This window comes from Spermophilus citellus (genome assembly GCF_964194105.1).
Source record: "Spermophilus citellus genome assembly, chromosome: 3".
Taxonomy (NCBI): Eukaryota; Metazoa; Chordata; class Mammalia; order Rodentia; family Sciuridae; genus Spermophilus; species Spermophilus citellus.
The window spans coordinates 55782469-55799009 of record NC_138184.1 but is presented as its reverse complement, the minus strand read 5'-3'; the positions used below and the strand labels follow the sequence as shown (position 1 = coordinate 55799009).

Sequence of the window (16541 nt, the reverse complement as noted above, 5' to 3'; positions counted from 1 at the left end):
GACTGAGAGCTATTTGATCAAATCCTGCTTGGAAAATTGGGGGGAGCCCCTATGGGGGACAAGGGAGAGTCTATAGAAACATACAAAGTAACGTGGCAGGCAGTGCAAAAAAAAAAAAAAAAAAGGATTTTTTTTTAATGGATTCTTTTTTGGTTGGATCCAATCCCCTTTGAGGAATCTCTGGGCTTCATTTAATTATCTTTCACAGATTTAGAAATGTTTGGCCCCATGGCATGTTTTAAATAAACCAAATAAATGACTGAGCAAATGCTACCAGATTTGTTCTTTGTTCTTCACACTCTCAAATCTCGACCTTGAGAAACTGTCTCAGTCCTGGGATTAAATGAAATGCCCACATTTATCCTATAAAGAATTTTTTCCCTCTTTTTGGAAAATAGGGTTGAGTGTTCCCAGATAAGAATATATACACAGCTACCCGTCTGAACTTTCCTAAGCAAAGTTTCCTTTTCAGTATGAAAAATGATTTTGATTTCCCATTTTTTCTCTTCTGGTAGTAAAATTATATAATGTCAAATGTACCATCTTGATCATTCCAGAGTATACAGTTCCATAGCATTAAGTAAATTCACGGTATTGTCCAACCCATGTCTATAGCTCCTTTCATCTTGAAAAACTGAAACTCTATAATCATTAAAACACAATATTCTATTTCTCCTCCCTTATCCCCTATCAATCACCATTTCTGTTTCTGTGAATTTGACTTCCTTTTTTTTAAAATTTGTTCTTTTTAGATTTACATGACAGTACAGTGCATTTTGACATATTATACAGACATGGAGTCTAACTTCCCATTCTTTTGGTTGGACATGATGTGGAGTTTCACTGGTCATGTATTCATATATGAACATAGGAAAGTTATGTCCGGTTCATCCCACTGTCTTTCCTATTCCCATCCCTCCCCTCCCTTCCCTTCATTCCCCTTTGTCTAATCCAATGAACTTTTATTTTTCCTGCTCTCCTTATTGTGTGTTAGCACCCACTTATCATAGAGAACATTTAGCCTTTGGTTTTTTGGGATTGGCTTATTTCACTTAGCATGATCATGGTGTCCAGTTCCATCCATTTATCAGCAAATACCATAACTTCATTCTTCTTTTTGGGCTGAATAATATTCCATTGTGTATATGTACCACATTTTCTTTATCCATTCATCTGTTGAAGGGCACCTAGGTTGGTTCCATAGCTTAGCTATTGTGAATTGAGCTGCTACAAACATTGATGTGGCTTTAAGAATTTGATCTGTCTTGATTACCTCATATAGGGAAATCATACAGTATTTGTCTTTTTGTGATTGGCTTATTTAACTTGACATTATCCTAACCGTGCATCCATTTGGGGTTTATGACAGGATTTCCTGGACTTTTTAGGCTAAGTAATATTCCATTGTATGTATCTATGACATTTTGGTTTTCCATCCCTCCCTGGATAGACACTGCTTTCTCCCCTTGGCTATTGTGAATGATGCTGCTCTGAGCACAGGTGTGCAAATATCTCTCTGCGATCCCACTGTCAATTATTTTTTTGTATCAATTCCCAAAAGTGAAATTGCTAGATCACCCAGCTTTCAATAATGTTACCCACTCAGATTGTGGCAATGGTGGAAGGGTGGTATTTGCCTTTGGTTGGAAGTAGTATTTGCAACTGAAAATCACATTTAAGACTCTGTCTTCCCGTCATTGATGTTCCTGTCTTGAAGTAGATATCTCTGAATTGATCTTTGACTTTATTTTCTCATTCAGAGGTGATAAACTGTTCCCAGGAGTATCATGATTATTAGGAAAGAAAGCCTTTCAGAGACCATCGTGTCTCCTTGCAGATGACCGTCCACTTCATCAAGACAGGAGTTTGGGTAGCATAAAAGGGGATTGTGTTATTTGTGGGGTTTCATACAGTCTGGTTGATTCGGCAGCAGCAAAATCATTAACAGTCTGGCTTTGGCTAGCTTGTGTAGCTTGTTGTGACTGCCAACTAGTTAACCAAACCACTGAAAAAACACAGAATATATCTTCCTGAGAGAGATACGTGTAAGGCCCATGTAAGCTAAGCTTTGAATTAAGCTTACCTACTTGGTTGCTTTCTGGAAGGATCCTTCTAGACTCTTACCTCTCCTTGTATTCAGCCCATGCAATGAATATTGATAGGTCTGAGATGCATAAAGAATCCAAGTTTAGATTCACTATTTGGATCATTCGCTTGAAATTTGGATACTGAAGATCTTATTGTTGGATATTTCTCCACATTTCAGGTTTAAAGAGATAAACTTTGCTCATGTGAAAAATAACTGTTTATTTGAATAAAAGAATACCATGGGGCTGGGGTTGTGGCTCAGTGATAGAGTGCTTGCCTAGCACATGTGAGGCACTGGATTCGATCCTCAGCACCACATTAAAATAAAGATATTTTTTAAAAGAATATCATGATATTATTTAGGTCCTTTCCAAGGGGGTTAAAATAAAATTGCTCCCAAATGCTAATTTCCAAGTTCCTACAGAAGTAAGCATTTTAAGCAGTGATAGTTCAAATTCATTTTTTTAAAAAATGTCTTTTGCACTATCCCCCCCCCACCCACCCCCAGTAGGAGAAGAGGCTAAAGGCAAAGGAGCTTTATTGTCCCAGCTCCAAGTTGTAGGTGACTAGAGTGTGAGACGGCCACTGTCTCTTGGCCTGCTCCGTTAGTGAGTCCCCAGAGAGGTGCGGTCCTGCTTTCAGGCTTGGGCCATTTGAACAACTACAGCAAGCTTTGCAAAGACTTCCAACCCAAAGATGAGTTTTTACGCATCCAAAGAAATATAGAGGTAGGAAAAAAAAATCCGTCTTCAGTTGAAAAGGACATTTGGGGCGTTGGGGAAGGTCATGGGGCTACTCCAAGTCCTCCGTTTTGGATGACTGGTTTTGGCTTTGTGCTTTTAGCAGAGCGTCCTGAAGCTGTGGCTGGGAAATACCCATCTCTGATGGGTTTCAGAAGATCAGATCCTCAATGACAGTGACACTCAAGTGGGGCAGAAGCCATTGAATGGCTTGCCCTTTCCAGAAAGCATTCAGATGATATGCCCTTTAGAAAGGGTTTACTTGGACCTTGGGGAGCTCTGACAAATCCTGAGATATGAAGTTTTTTGCCTATTTGGCAGAGATGGCTTGAACGAGCCAGGGATTTTTTTGGTCATACCCTCCCTGAATCTTTGATTAGAACACTGAACACAGATCCCCGAGAGACTCATGGAGCGGTGGAATTGTGGCTTAAGGTGATCAGGCTACGGTTACTTCAGTAGACATTAAAAAGACCCTGGATGATATTTTTCACAGGTTCTTAAATTACCCAAATTGTATGGTAGAAACATGCACAAAAAGCTTTGAACGTGAAATATTTTATTACAGTATTTCAATGCGGCCATTTAAACTGGTGGTGGGAATATTTTTCCCTCCTCATTAATAATAACTCCCCTTTGTCACTAAAAACAAAGCGAAGAGCTTAGTCACATGGGTGTGGTCAAGGGATTATCTTCCTCTTGGACTCCTTGCCAACAGATACAATGTCATTTCTTCATTAGACAGGATGCTGAGCCAGTTTCTCTGATGGATGGCTGCGTTGAGTTGGAGAAAGGGTACTTTCCAGAAAAAAAGATAAAATCTTCCAGCTTTCACTGTGTCTCTTTAGTCCCCAGACACAGGTTGGTTACCACTCTGTTACCAAATTACCTGCTTGCTCAGGCATTTTTAGGAGAATGGGAACTGCTCAGAATGTTTTATACAGCTTGCCCTTGGGGAGATTTGATTTCTTCCTTATCAAGCAGGGTGGGATAACATGGCTCACGTCATAATGGCTAATGCTTCGTATGTGCCTGGCCCATTGAAAGGACTTGAGACATATTGACTCATTTAATCCCATCAACCCTCAGTAGGTTTTATTATTATCCCACTTACCAGAGGAGAAAACCAAGGCACAGAGAGGTTAAAAGGGTTCAATCAAGACTGACACACAAAGCCAGGCATGGGGGCATATGTCTGTAATCCCAGCAGCTCAGGAGGCTGAGGCAGGAGGATCACAAGTTTAAAGCCAGCCTCAGCAAATAAGGCAACTCAATGAGTCCCTGTCTCTAAATAAAATATTTAAAAAGGTTGGAGATGTGGCTCAGTGATTGAGTGCCCCTGGGTTCAATCCCTGGTACCCCCCCCCCAAAAAAAAAAAAAGATTCACACACAGGAGTGCTGGGTCAAGTGAATTCTGGTAGCCACCAGGATGCCATGCCTAGAAGACTTTTGAGTCCCTGATCCATCTCTTGCTAGCTACTACTACTTTACCTCCCTGAGCCTCTGTTTCCTCATCTGAAAAATAAAACTATGGGTGATCCAACTCTACTATGGCACTGTTTAGAGTTAGGCTATGAACTGTATAGATATTAGCTGCCTTGAGTCCCTGGTATATATGGTTTAAACATGCCAATTTCAAAGGAAATGCATATTTAGAATGAACACAGTTCCTGGTGAATTTTAGCTGTTGTTCAGGCTGAGGATATGTTCAACAGAGTCTTGAGTTTTAAAGAGATTGAAGTGACACACATCTGTAATCCCTGTGACTCAGGAGGCAGAGGCAAGTTCAAGGCCAGCCTCAGCAACTTAGTGAGTACCCCTGGGTTAAATGTCTGCAACACACACACACACACACACACACACACACCTTATTTTAATGGTACATATCTAAATATTATTCTCAGTTATAGACACAGGGCTGTGTGCCTTGGCGTATGTGTGTGTGGTTACACGTGCGCGTGTACAAATGCTGTAACTGTACATGTTTGGCCAGAGTGAGATACCTATAATATGCATGTTATACATCAGTAAAAATTTTTCTTTAGGAAAAAAAAAGAAAAGCAATAGGAAGAACTGAGTTTTGCACTGGACTGTTTTCATTATATATGAATCTACCTGAAATTGTTTCTCTGACAGCACTGTCCTATGACATCTTTAATTTTACGAGAGAAACATTTTTCCCCTGATGTGAAAACTCTTGACTGTTTTGCTCTCCCTTTTTTACTAAAACTTTTACAGCATATATAATTTTTTAGGACTGAAGTTTTGATCCATATTATACCTCTTTTATCTCTAACACTGTTAGGAAAACCCGAGCCATTGTGATGAAGGTAGCTTTGTATGCTTGTGGTGAAAAATCTCTCCCACTAGCAATTGCAGAGCTACCAACATAAAATAAGAAGAAAAGGTAGGACTTTGAAGAAAAGGAAAAACTGTGTTAATTCTAGCTAAGAAAGAATAGCCTGGGCTGGGGTTGTAGCTCAGTGGTGGAGTGCTCGCCTAGCATGCATGAGGCACTGGGTTCCATCCTCAGCACCACATAAAAATAAAGATATTGTGACCACCTAAAACTTAAAAATAAGTATTTTTTTTAAAAAAAGAATATCTTTCATCCTCTTACAAATTTTTCTAATCATTTCTGTCAAGCACAATCAAGATTGGTAGCCAGGTGCAATGGTACACGCCTATAATCCCAGCAGCTAGGGAGACTGAGGCAGCAGGATTGAGAGTTCAAAGCCAGCCTCAGCAACTTAGCAAGGCCCTAAGCAACTCAGGGAGATCCTGACTCTAAATAAAATACAAAATAGGGCTGAGGATGTGGCTCAGTGGTTAAGTGCCCCTGGTACCTCCCCACACCGTGTACCAAAAAAAAAAAAAAAAAAAGACTCTAAAGTCTTATAGAATGGTCTGGTCTGACAGGGGGTTTGCATAAGTTCAGGAGATAATAAATTGCCCTTGTGACGGGTGCATATGGAATACAGTACATGGCCCCATCTCCCGTCTGTTCCTTATTTCCATTGTCACTCATCTGTGAGATGTGTTTTGTTCTGAAAACAAATGTCCCCATTAACAGTAATGTCTCTTTAGGACATCAAATTAATATCCATATGTCAGGGGTCAAGAATTAAGACTTATTAAGTGATGGTGGCAGAAAAGACAACATCACTGATTGACATCGCTGATTGGAGATTACCCAGATTTAAGCAAAAGCCCTACACTGGTTCCTATGAACCCTTCCTTGTCCAGTGAGGTGCTAATTATTCATCTTGTCTCTCAATCCTGCATTTTTCTGGGGAATAAAGTTTCCAGTGAATCGAAGGGCAAATGCTAGGGAGGAGTGAATGAGTCACCTCAATTGCAAAATAGATGGAAAAATCTGATACATGTAATCATCAAGATCAATTCACATTTTAATACAACATTTTAAAAATCACAATCAATGCAAAAGAATCCATGGTGAATGAAATATCAAAGTTGTAATTAAAGTCAGTATTCAATCCTGCTTTTGCATTTCGCTGCCTCAAACTAATCCTGGAGGTAGTGAAGCTTGAAGCTACAAAGAGACATGTCATGTGTAAGGATTCCTCCATATGAAATCAGTATGTTTGCAGGCAGAATATGTGACCTGAGTATATCTGCCTGTCACTGACCTCAGCTTCTATTAGAAATGGACCAAGGGGAAAAAAAATGTTTTGTTGCAAACTTGAAAGTCCATATTATGTTTCTGAGAGTCATATGATGGCTAAATTTTATTGAGTGCTTATTATGTGGTAGTCACTGTACTGGGCACTTTACATAAATTATCTCTTTTAATGCTCACACTAATCCTATGAAGTAGGTATGGCATTAACCCCAAGAGGAGACTGAGGGTCAGAGAGTTAAGCAGTTTGCTTGAGGTTATCCAGATAATAAGTCTCCAACCCTGGCGGAAGCTGTACTTATCACCATGGGGTTTGAGAAGTCACTCATTCTTTGAATCCTTTTAACCGAAGACTTTAATCCAGAACAGTATCATTTAAAATGTGCTGTATGCACCCAAGATAAGTTTGGGTGATGATCTACCACGGCATGATTTTCCAACAGAATTGCATCGCTAAGAGTTACTCTGTGTTTGATAAGTCTTATGCATGGTATCGAAACAGTCTGCTTTCTCCCTTAGGGTTTTTTTTTTTAATCCCTTAGATTGAGAGACAGAAAAAAATAAATGAGAAATGATGATGGTGTCAGTTGAGGTGGGGGAGGAGACAGTAATAGTGACGACAGTGGTAGAGGGCTCACATTTATGGCAGCCAGTTACCATGATGCATGAGCATTACTTTATTTACTCATCAGAAAAAGACTAGAAAAAAACTGTTCCGTTCCCATTTTCATCAGGAAACTGAGTCACTGAGATTGTAAGTAACTTGCTTTAGATCACAAACTCTGATATATGTTAGGGCCTGTGCTTTTAACCACCAACCTGTAAAAAATAGAAAAGAATTAAATGGTAAGGATTTTGATCAGCCTTCCAGATCCTTTTATTTTTATTTATTTATTTACTTTGTACCAGGGATTTGAACCTGGTACAAATCTGAGCCACATCCCCAGCCCTTTTTATATTTTATTTAGAGACAGGGTCCCACTGAGTTGCTTAGGGCCTTGCCAAGCTGCTGAAGCTGGCTTTGAACTTGGGATCCTCCTGCCTCAGCCTCCTGAGCCACTGGGATGACAGGCGTGCACCACCACACCCAGCCCAGCTCCCTTTAAATAGAACCTTCAGATGGAGTTGCAGCTACTGGAGAAGATCCAGCTTTTCAAGGGCCCTGAAACCCAGGGACCATACATGTGATGGACATCTCTTTGGGTTCCAAGTGGAAAACTGTCACAGATTCATCCCCCCAGGGACATATTTTAAAGAAGCTCAGGCTACTGAAGATTTTATTCTCTACTGCTTTTTCTTTTTTCTTTTTCTTTTTTTTAGGATTAAAATAACCTTACTTAGGAAGATTTGAATTAATATACCTGAATTTAGAGAAGGCAACCAAGAAGTCGTGATTCAACTTAAATACGTAGTAGTGCATGTTGCTGGCTCGAAATTCTTTTTCCTCCCCATTTAGAGTACATTTTATCAAAAATTTAGTGCCCAGGTGTTAGGATAGCTCCAGAAAAGGCATATCCGAACCAAAGACAAAAACAAAATGGGGAGAACTTAAAATGTTTTATGAATTTCGTCTTTTGAAGAATCATAACAAATCTGCTGCATTAGCATTGATCTCAAATAAAGCAACCCTGATTAATAAGCATTGGGAGCCCCACGAGGAAGAGCAAGAATAACTCAGACACCCGGTAATTCACTGATAAATATTTAACAATTGGTTTCTAGGAGGGAGAAAGCCCTGGTCTGTGGCGTTTGCCTATGTCTGTGGTGTAAAAACCTCCTCTGTGGCCTGTTTCTAACTGTCCGCGTGGTGTCCCTAAATGTGGACTTGGGAGGAGATGCACGGTGCCAGCTCTCAGGACCAGCATGTGACTGTATCTGCATGGCGGGGAGGGAGAGGAATGGATGATCTGCTATTTCAGTCCACTGGAGAGCTTGCCGCTTCTGGCATCACTCAGTGTGTGCTTGGACAAGTCACTTGTCCTCGCCTCCTCTCCCAAGGGTACTCTGGAAGATCCCTTTTACCTCTAACATTTTTAAAGTTCTAGAAGGCAGAGCCTCCTGCTTTCTCCGACTTCCAAATGCCTTTAAGCGCCTTTCTGGAAAAACCAAGTTAGCTCTGTGCTGATTCCAAAAGTGCCTCCAATTTCATCTACTGAGCATAAGGTTTGGAAAGGAGTGACTTACTCCCTTTTGCCTCTTTAAATGTGCAGCCAATGGGGCATCATACATTTTTTACACTTCTTTTGCTAGATGTGAGATCCAGGAGGAAAAGCATGGATGTTCCAGGGTTTTCTTGTTCTCCTGGGGTGGGAATCTGCGTGTGAGGCACTGATCCCTTGCTGTATACTTTCCCTACCTCCCTACTCTTCCAGAAGCAGAGCAAGATGCTTGATAGCAGGCTACCTTTTTATTTGTATTTTTATTTATTTTGGTTTTTTTAAACTATTTTAAAACCACATACAAGAGTGGGAACTGCCTATATAAAATGAAAGGGGGGGGTGCTATTTTTTTTTAATTTCCTGAAAGGTGGCACGTCTCTCAGCAAAGAGAAAAAAGGCATGTTGCACAAGGCTTGCTGGCAGTGATATAAGCCAGCGCCGGTTTGTCTGTTGTCACAGCCAAAGCAAAATGCCACCTCTGCCTAGAAGCCAGAGTGCCACACTCCTCTTTTGTGTCCCAGAGATGTATCCATCATGAAGCCCTGGGCTTGTAGTTTGGCCAGGAAGTCACCAAGGTTGTTTTGAAGGTCATCTTCCAACCCCAGGAAGCCAAGGTCAAAGGCAGAGTTTTTTTTGTTTTTTTTGTTTTTGTTTTTTTCTTGACTCTCAAAATCATCAGATTCAGCAAACAAAGATGAAATTTGAGGCCTGGGGTGAGCCCAGGAGAGTCCCCAGTTGCCTAGAGTAAGGTTAGGCTGCACAAACACCCGTGACCCATGACAGCCCTGTCTCCAGACCCCTTCTTAACAAACCCAGATGCCATAGAAGCAAATGCTCCAGAATCCCAAGGCAGGAGGTGCCAAAAACACTCCCCCACCACCAACTACCACCAAAAAAAAAAAAAAAGTTTCAGTAAAATATTCTCACCCCTAGAGGGGAAAACCTGTCCATGCCTGAAGAAAATTGACCCTAGCCATCTCTCCCCTCTCCATGGGGTGAACTGTACATGTCACACACACACATGCACACCAAAAAAAAAAAAAAAAAAAAAAAAAAATCCCCCACCCGCCTGCTCCCTGGGGAGGGACAGAAGGTTCCTAAAACTGACAGTTTCGCCTCCATGATCTTTAAAAGAGCAGGAGTTGGCTGTGAGGCTTCAGTGCTGCCTCGATTGGGGTAGTGTGGTCTCTGTTGCGGCTGGGCTCCAAAGAGAGCCACAATTGGCTCTGATGAGCAAGGAGCCTAGCTAGGAGAGAGATTGCAAAGAGGGCTTCTGGATGCCATGGCTGAGACTGTGTCGTTTCTTGCAAGGTGAAACTTGGCAGTTCTACCTTGCAAGTAAAAACCCAAATTAATTTTTTTTTAAGAAATTAAGTCAGAAACAAGGCTTCAGAAAAACTGTGAGTGTTAGGCATAAACTGATTTTGGATGATCTTTAGGTGAGAAAGGGTGGAGTTACCATCGGAAACATGTTTTTATTTATGCTTTCTGAGTCCCCACTGCTGTGTGATGTGAGTGTGGTGTGTGTGTATTGGTTAGCATGAGAGTGTGCTTCCTCTCAATTCTCTAACCACTTTTTTCTTTCTTTTTCTTTTTCTTTTCTTTTTTCTTTTTTTGCCTCTTTTCTGTGCACACTTCATATAGATGCCCTATAAATAAATATATAGGTCCGTCCACACCTTTTCAGTTTATTTGTAAATTGTTTGGTATAAGCATCAGAGCGTAATGAAACCTGGTGAAGTTTAAAAGATTAGATTTTTTTTCATACTGACACTTCATAACACTGTTCATATGTCTCCGAGTGAGATTTATGAATATATGAGCAGTACTGCAAAATTATACTGCACCAGAGACTTCCTGCACCACAGGGGTGGCAGTCTAAAGTGACACAGCTTCAAGCATTTTTCACAGACAAGAAGCAAAATTTAACCCCCTTAAGGGGAAGTATGATTTCAACAGCTTGAAATGAGCTCATTTGTAAATGGGTTTTTTTTCCCCTTCTTCTTCCATAATTTTTTGGTGTTAATATTAAAACAGATTGCACAGCCAATATAAGGGCACATGGGCTGCCCAGAGCAGAGTTTGGCCCCTAAAGAGAAATAATCATTCATTGTCTTTATCAGAAACACTCCAACTGGGTAAATGGAGGTAAACGTCTCCCCCAGTTCATAAGGCTCTCAGCCTGATTCCCAGAATTGTACTTCGCAGACAGAGGTCCGGGGCTTTCCAAAGGTAAGTTGCAATGCACATTAAATAGTTCAGTGGAGAAGCCCCCATCTCTCTGGACATCCGAGACAATAGCATTAGGAAATCAGGAATGCTTTGAATCAACGCTGAGTAAAGTAAACCAATTCCAAAGAGAATCAGAAGAGCAAAAGGTGGACTATGTATGGAATGTCTAGAGTAGCGGAGTTCTACCTTAGCTTCAGAGTCCACACCACTCTCATTTAGACCCATCCAGCACCTTGCGGCTTTATGTGAATTAATGTTCATGATCTCTGTGCTTGCAAACTCTCTTTAACCACTTTGTTTCCTCCTGGAACAGAGCAGGGTGCTCAAACGTGGTCTGTTCCCTGTCTGCCCCGTCAACGCTCCACGATGCGTTGGCTGGAGAACTTCTGTCTCTTTTTCAGCAATGGTACAACAGCTCTATGAACGTCATCTGCACCTGGTTGACAGACCGGATGGACCTACAGCTTCACATATATCAGTTGAAAACACTAATTAGGATGGTAAAGGTAAAAGAAAAAAAAAATAATTATTCTCTTTTGCAAATAGCTTACTGAAATACATTTCATTCCCAAGCTGCAGAACTTCCTTAACACAAAGAATATCTACATACATATAAAACACATACAAGATGATTTCTAAAAGAGTTACCTCCCATAAGAAAAACCAATGAAATCACTTCGTGATGCCTGGTTAATTTTTATTTAGACTTTAATAAAAAGGAATTTGATATCTTTATCCAGATAGAAAAATACTTTTATGTATTTGCCATTTAAAAATACAACAGAGGCCACCTCCCTTGCTTTATATTTTAAAAGCTGGCTTTAAGTGCCGTTGATGCTAATCACATAAATTACGAATTTCACTTATGGTTTAATTAAATAAAATTTTGCCACAATTAATTTAATGGAAATATTTACCTCCAGCTATTTCTAAAGATGTCCTGTGATCATTATCAGAATGCAAATCAATATTGTTCTCATAGTTAATTGAAGTAGTGTCTCTTCCAAGGCGTGTATACAATCAAATGTAAAGGATCACAAAGGTGAGATAACATACCCTCAAAGTAGCTTTTTTTCCCTGTTCTTGTGTGTGTGCCTTGAACTAATGATAATTATTTCAGCGTGAAATCTCAGTGGTTTACATGAAATAATAAGATCACAGAAGGGGGTAAATACGTTTTTGATCATTTCAGTTTCCATTTGATGCTTCACCCGTGGAGGGTTTTAAAACATTCGTATGCAAAACTCCTATTCAAAGCACAAAGTCTCTTTTAAAATACTTGAACCCTCAAGGTAGCTGAATTTCTGGGGTTTTAACAGTGTGCCAAAAGTCTTCCCGGCATTCACCCCCACCCCATTTCCTGGTCCCTTTTGGATTAGCAACTACCCCCCTGAAGGTATTCCTGGACCCCAGTGCTGACTTACAACCAATTACTGTTTGGTTGTGTGTAATTAAGGAGCGTTATCATCATCTGCATTTGATCTCACAGAGCGTCTGCCCAGGAAAGGTTACAGGCAGCAAGAGTACTGTAGCTATTTAAAAAGAAACGTATGCACTTGAACTACGAACCTGTCTTTTTCCCTTTTTTTATTTTTTTCTTTTCTTTGCTTCTTCAAGGCAAACTCACTAGCCTCTTGAATTCCATTTTCTGAGTATGAATACGCCTGGGCAGAGTTGGGGTCAGATTTTCTGTTTGACCTGAAAAGAAGACATAATTTAGAATACCTTAAAAATGATCTCCCCATCACTGGTATTTCCAGATCTCTGTTGAGAATTCACCCCATTTAATTAAGAAATGATATGTCAGAGAGAAGCCTTAATGTTCACCATCTGCCAAACACACTCGGGTGCACATACATGCATGCGAGCACACACGAACCACAAGAGGGACAACACGGAAAGGTCATGCCACGGGAGTCCCTTCACTTTCACCAAAACCGGGCCCAGCTGAATGAAGGCCGTGACACAGGGGTAGGAAACAGAATTTCCACCTCTGTGCCAAGTCCATGACCCAGAGGTCTCCTTCTCCAGGGCAAATTTCCAAGGATATTTGGCTTTCTTTCTTGTCTCAACAGACACCCCGTTTATTCATCCATTCATTCATTATTCAGCAAGCATGTATTCATTCATCCAACACTGGGTAACGATGAGGCAAAACCCTCCCTGTGTATCACCAGATGGAGGATTCAAAAGTGACTAGACACGGCCTCTACCCTTAGGCACTCGGAGTCCGGTCGGGGAGCGCACTGCTCTGGAATTTGTATAAAGGGGAGAAATGCTAGAGCTGTTTTAGCTTTATTTTTTCTCTCCTGTTCCGGCAACAATTATGGTATTCTAAGTGGCCATAGAACATCTGATTGAAAAGTTCAAAAATTCCAGTTGATCCACTCATTTTCCGCCTACACCAGGACTCAGACTCCCCCTTCTTGTGCTCAAGGCAGAGACACCACTCAGGCACCGACCTGGCTTCTTCTTCCTGCTCTTCAGAAAACCTGCAGCTTGATCCATGATTTGGGTCGACCTTATACACCCAGTTCATATTAAGAGGGAAGGAAGGCTCTATGGGTAATCCTGCTGGAGCATTGGGCATAAAATAGCAAAGAGGGAACATAGCCATCTTGCACGTAATCTTACATTATGGGGCTTCTCTAAGCCAAGCAGTCATTGACTCTACATCATCATAATGTATGACCTTCAGAGGAGGTTGGCCTTGCAATTGTTAACACTGTGATTGCATTGGATTACTATTGAAAATAGAAATAATGGTCCGGCACAGTGAAGCAGGCCTGTAATCCCACCGGCTTGGGAGATTGAGGCAGGAGGACTGCAAGTTCAAAGCCAGCCTCAGCAAAAGCAAGGTGCTAAGCAACTCAGTGAGACCCTGTCTCTAAATAAAATACAAAAAAAAGGGCTGGGGATGGGGCTCAGTGGTTGAGTGCTCCTGAGTTCAATCCCCATACCAAAAAAAAAAAAAAAAAAAAAAAAAGAAAAAGAAATAATGGCAAGAGTGATACTGAAACAGGTTAACACTCCTTCTCTGGCCCCTTTAGCAAATTTCCTATATCAATAGGAGAAGCAAACAGCAGAATCAGTAGCTAAAATGATATGCAGTGTGATGAGCAGAATTGTAGTTACACAGAGACCTTTTTTTAAAAAAAAAATTATGAAGTAGACAACAGCCAGATGCTTCTGGTCATGTTCAATTAACACTAAGGGATTTCTAGCAAAACAGTCCTTAGGATACCTAAGGAAATCCGAAAGAAATCGCCTGAAGGAACAAAGAAAGAACTTGTGGTACAGTAATCCCAAACCATTGTTCTTGAAAAAGAGCCAAATTTCTTCCCTGAGAGCATAAAGTTGTGAACGGAATCAATACAGTTCTTTCCCAAGGAGATGAGAAATGAGTCACATGCTTGCACCATATTGATGAGGCATTAGCGCTCCATCTTGCCCATAATTGTTGCTGCCCGTAATAGGTTTCATATACCAATATACATATGTCTATCTTGTGAATGAGACAGAGGGATATGGCTCATGCAATTATAAGACTCAAAAATTCCAAAGACCAGACTGTAACTGAAATAATAAAATACCATAATCACTGGATCCATTATTTATACATTATAGCCCCTTAACACTGTCGATCATATTATTTTATACGAACCTAAGAGAAAGAACCAGACCCCCTCCCTCCCCCCACAAAAAAAAAAGAACCAAAACAATCATGGAACATTTCCCTTTATGGAATTGAATAAACACAAGCTTATGTTCTTTGCTTTGTCTCATCTAATACAGTTTATCCTGTCACAGTTTCTCATTTTCTGTCGTTTAATGAATCTCAGTTTTCAGTACAAGTGAAATCTGAGCACAGTGGCTTTTTATCTGGCAATGCATAAAGAGTGACATTTAGCAGAAGGTCACACCTGCTTTGCATCCTCTCCCTACCCACCTTGGAGACGGTATCTCCCTTATCATTTCATCTTTTCCCTCCTTAGAAAACCTATAGAGATTTCCGATTGCAAGGGGTCCTGGATTCCACCTTGAACAGCAAGACCTACGAGACCATCCGGAACCGGCTCACTGTAGAAGAAGCCACGGCCTCAGTGAGCGAGGGTGGGGGCCTGCAGGGGATCAGCATGAAAGACAGCGACGAGGAAGATGAAGAAGATGATTAGACCATTTGGTCCTTCAAGTCCACTGGGACTGTCCTGTAATCAATGCATGTCCTTAGTCTGTTAGTTAACTCCATTAGGGAATTTTCTGTCAACTACCATGCCCATGAGATGTTTACCAATACAATTGCCATTTTAGCTATGTGGTACCAAGATTAGCAAATGACCTTCCAATCCATTGGTTTCCTTATTTCCATGTCTATATGTTTACAAGCAATATGGCGCACCGTTCTTTAAATACTGTTTATGGAGAATACATAGTCCAACTGCTAGGCGGGTCTCTGTTACCAGCCAAGTGAAATGATGCTTCATTCACAAACTGTGTAGATATTGAAGATAAATGGATGTGAAGGCAAGGATGCTGGAGACTTTTTTCTTTGATTCATGTTTGTGGATGCTGGTTATTTAAATGAGTACATAAATAATTTAAGCACATAGATCTGTTTTTTTTTTTAAATAAACCAAAGGCCAGGCCCCAATAGCCAACTTTTGGTTCTTTCTGTTCCCCCAAAACTAAAAAAAAAAAAAAAAAAATTTTAAAAAATGGAATCCTAGCATCCTTGTTGGCCTATCCTTTCATCTATATTCTATCAATATAGTTAGCCATAAAAGGCTACATACTGGCAGATTAATTCTCTTAATTGCCACGGCAAAGGGGCAATCCCATCATGACTTAGCATGGAGCACAGTTCAGAGTAACTGTCTTCTGTCATAAAGTTTATCATCCTAAATGTTAACATTTTGCTTTTATGTTTCAATAACTGTGTATGTAAAAAAAAAACCCACCTGAATATTTAAATGACAACCCTAGACTATAAATGTGTTTATAATAAGATGTGGATATTTCCCTCGGTAGACTGTAATCATAATTTAAATTATTTTGTTCCACACTGTTTTTTATATCTGTCATGTACATTGCGTTTTGATCTGTAACTGCACGACCCTGAGGTCAGCTGCAGAGCGCTCTCTTCCTGTGTAAAGTAGTGGATCCATCTTGCTTTTGCCTTATATAAAGCCTACAGTTATGGAAGTGTGGGAAACTGTGGCTTCTCAATAAATAACCATTCAAATGTCCTGAGAATATCCACTGGCGTCTGTCTTCCTCTGTCTCCTTTGAAAGCCAGACAACAAGCAGAAAGAGAAAGGAAAGGGGAGGGAAGAGGTGGTTTTTCTTTTCTTTTTTAGTTGTAAATGACACAATATCTTTTTATGTACTTTTTTTTTAATGTGGTGCTGAGAATCGAACCCAGTGCCTCACTGGTGTGAAGCAAGCGCCCTACCACTGAGCTACAGACCCAGCCCAGAAGAGGTGATTTTTCTGGAGTGTGCTTAACATTCTTGGAGTGGGTTGTTTTTCAGATGCTTGTCATTTCTCCATGAGAGACTGCTTCGAATTCCATTAATTCAGACTCCACTAATTCAGGATCTGTGGGCATTTGGACATGTTGGGCAGATTACGCTTGCATTATAGGATAAATAAGGGTTTGCTAAGCAAGTGAGTAGTGTAAA

At 40.5% G+C, this 16541-nt stretch overlaps 1 protein-coding gene across 5 annotated transcripts in view; it reads left to right on the top strand.

The window, feature by feature from the left end:
* Window positions 1-16096, top strand: part of CADPS (calcium dependent secretion activator) — a 479847-nt gene extending 463751 nt beyond the window's left edge. For all 5 annotated transcript variants that reach the window (XM_081283086.1, XM_081283087.1, XM_081283085.1 and 2 more), the window contains 2 exons: window positions 11262-11366; window positions 14856-16096. In XM_081283086.1, the coding sequence (XP_081139212.1) occupies window positions 11262-11366; window positions 14856-15035 (285 nt within the window). In that variant the 3' untranslated portion in view covers window positions 15036-16096. The remainder of the gene's footprint in view (window positions 1-11261; window positions 11367-14855) is intronic.
* The last annotated feature ends 445 nt before the right edge of the window (window positions 16097-16541 follow it).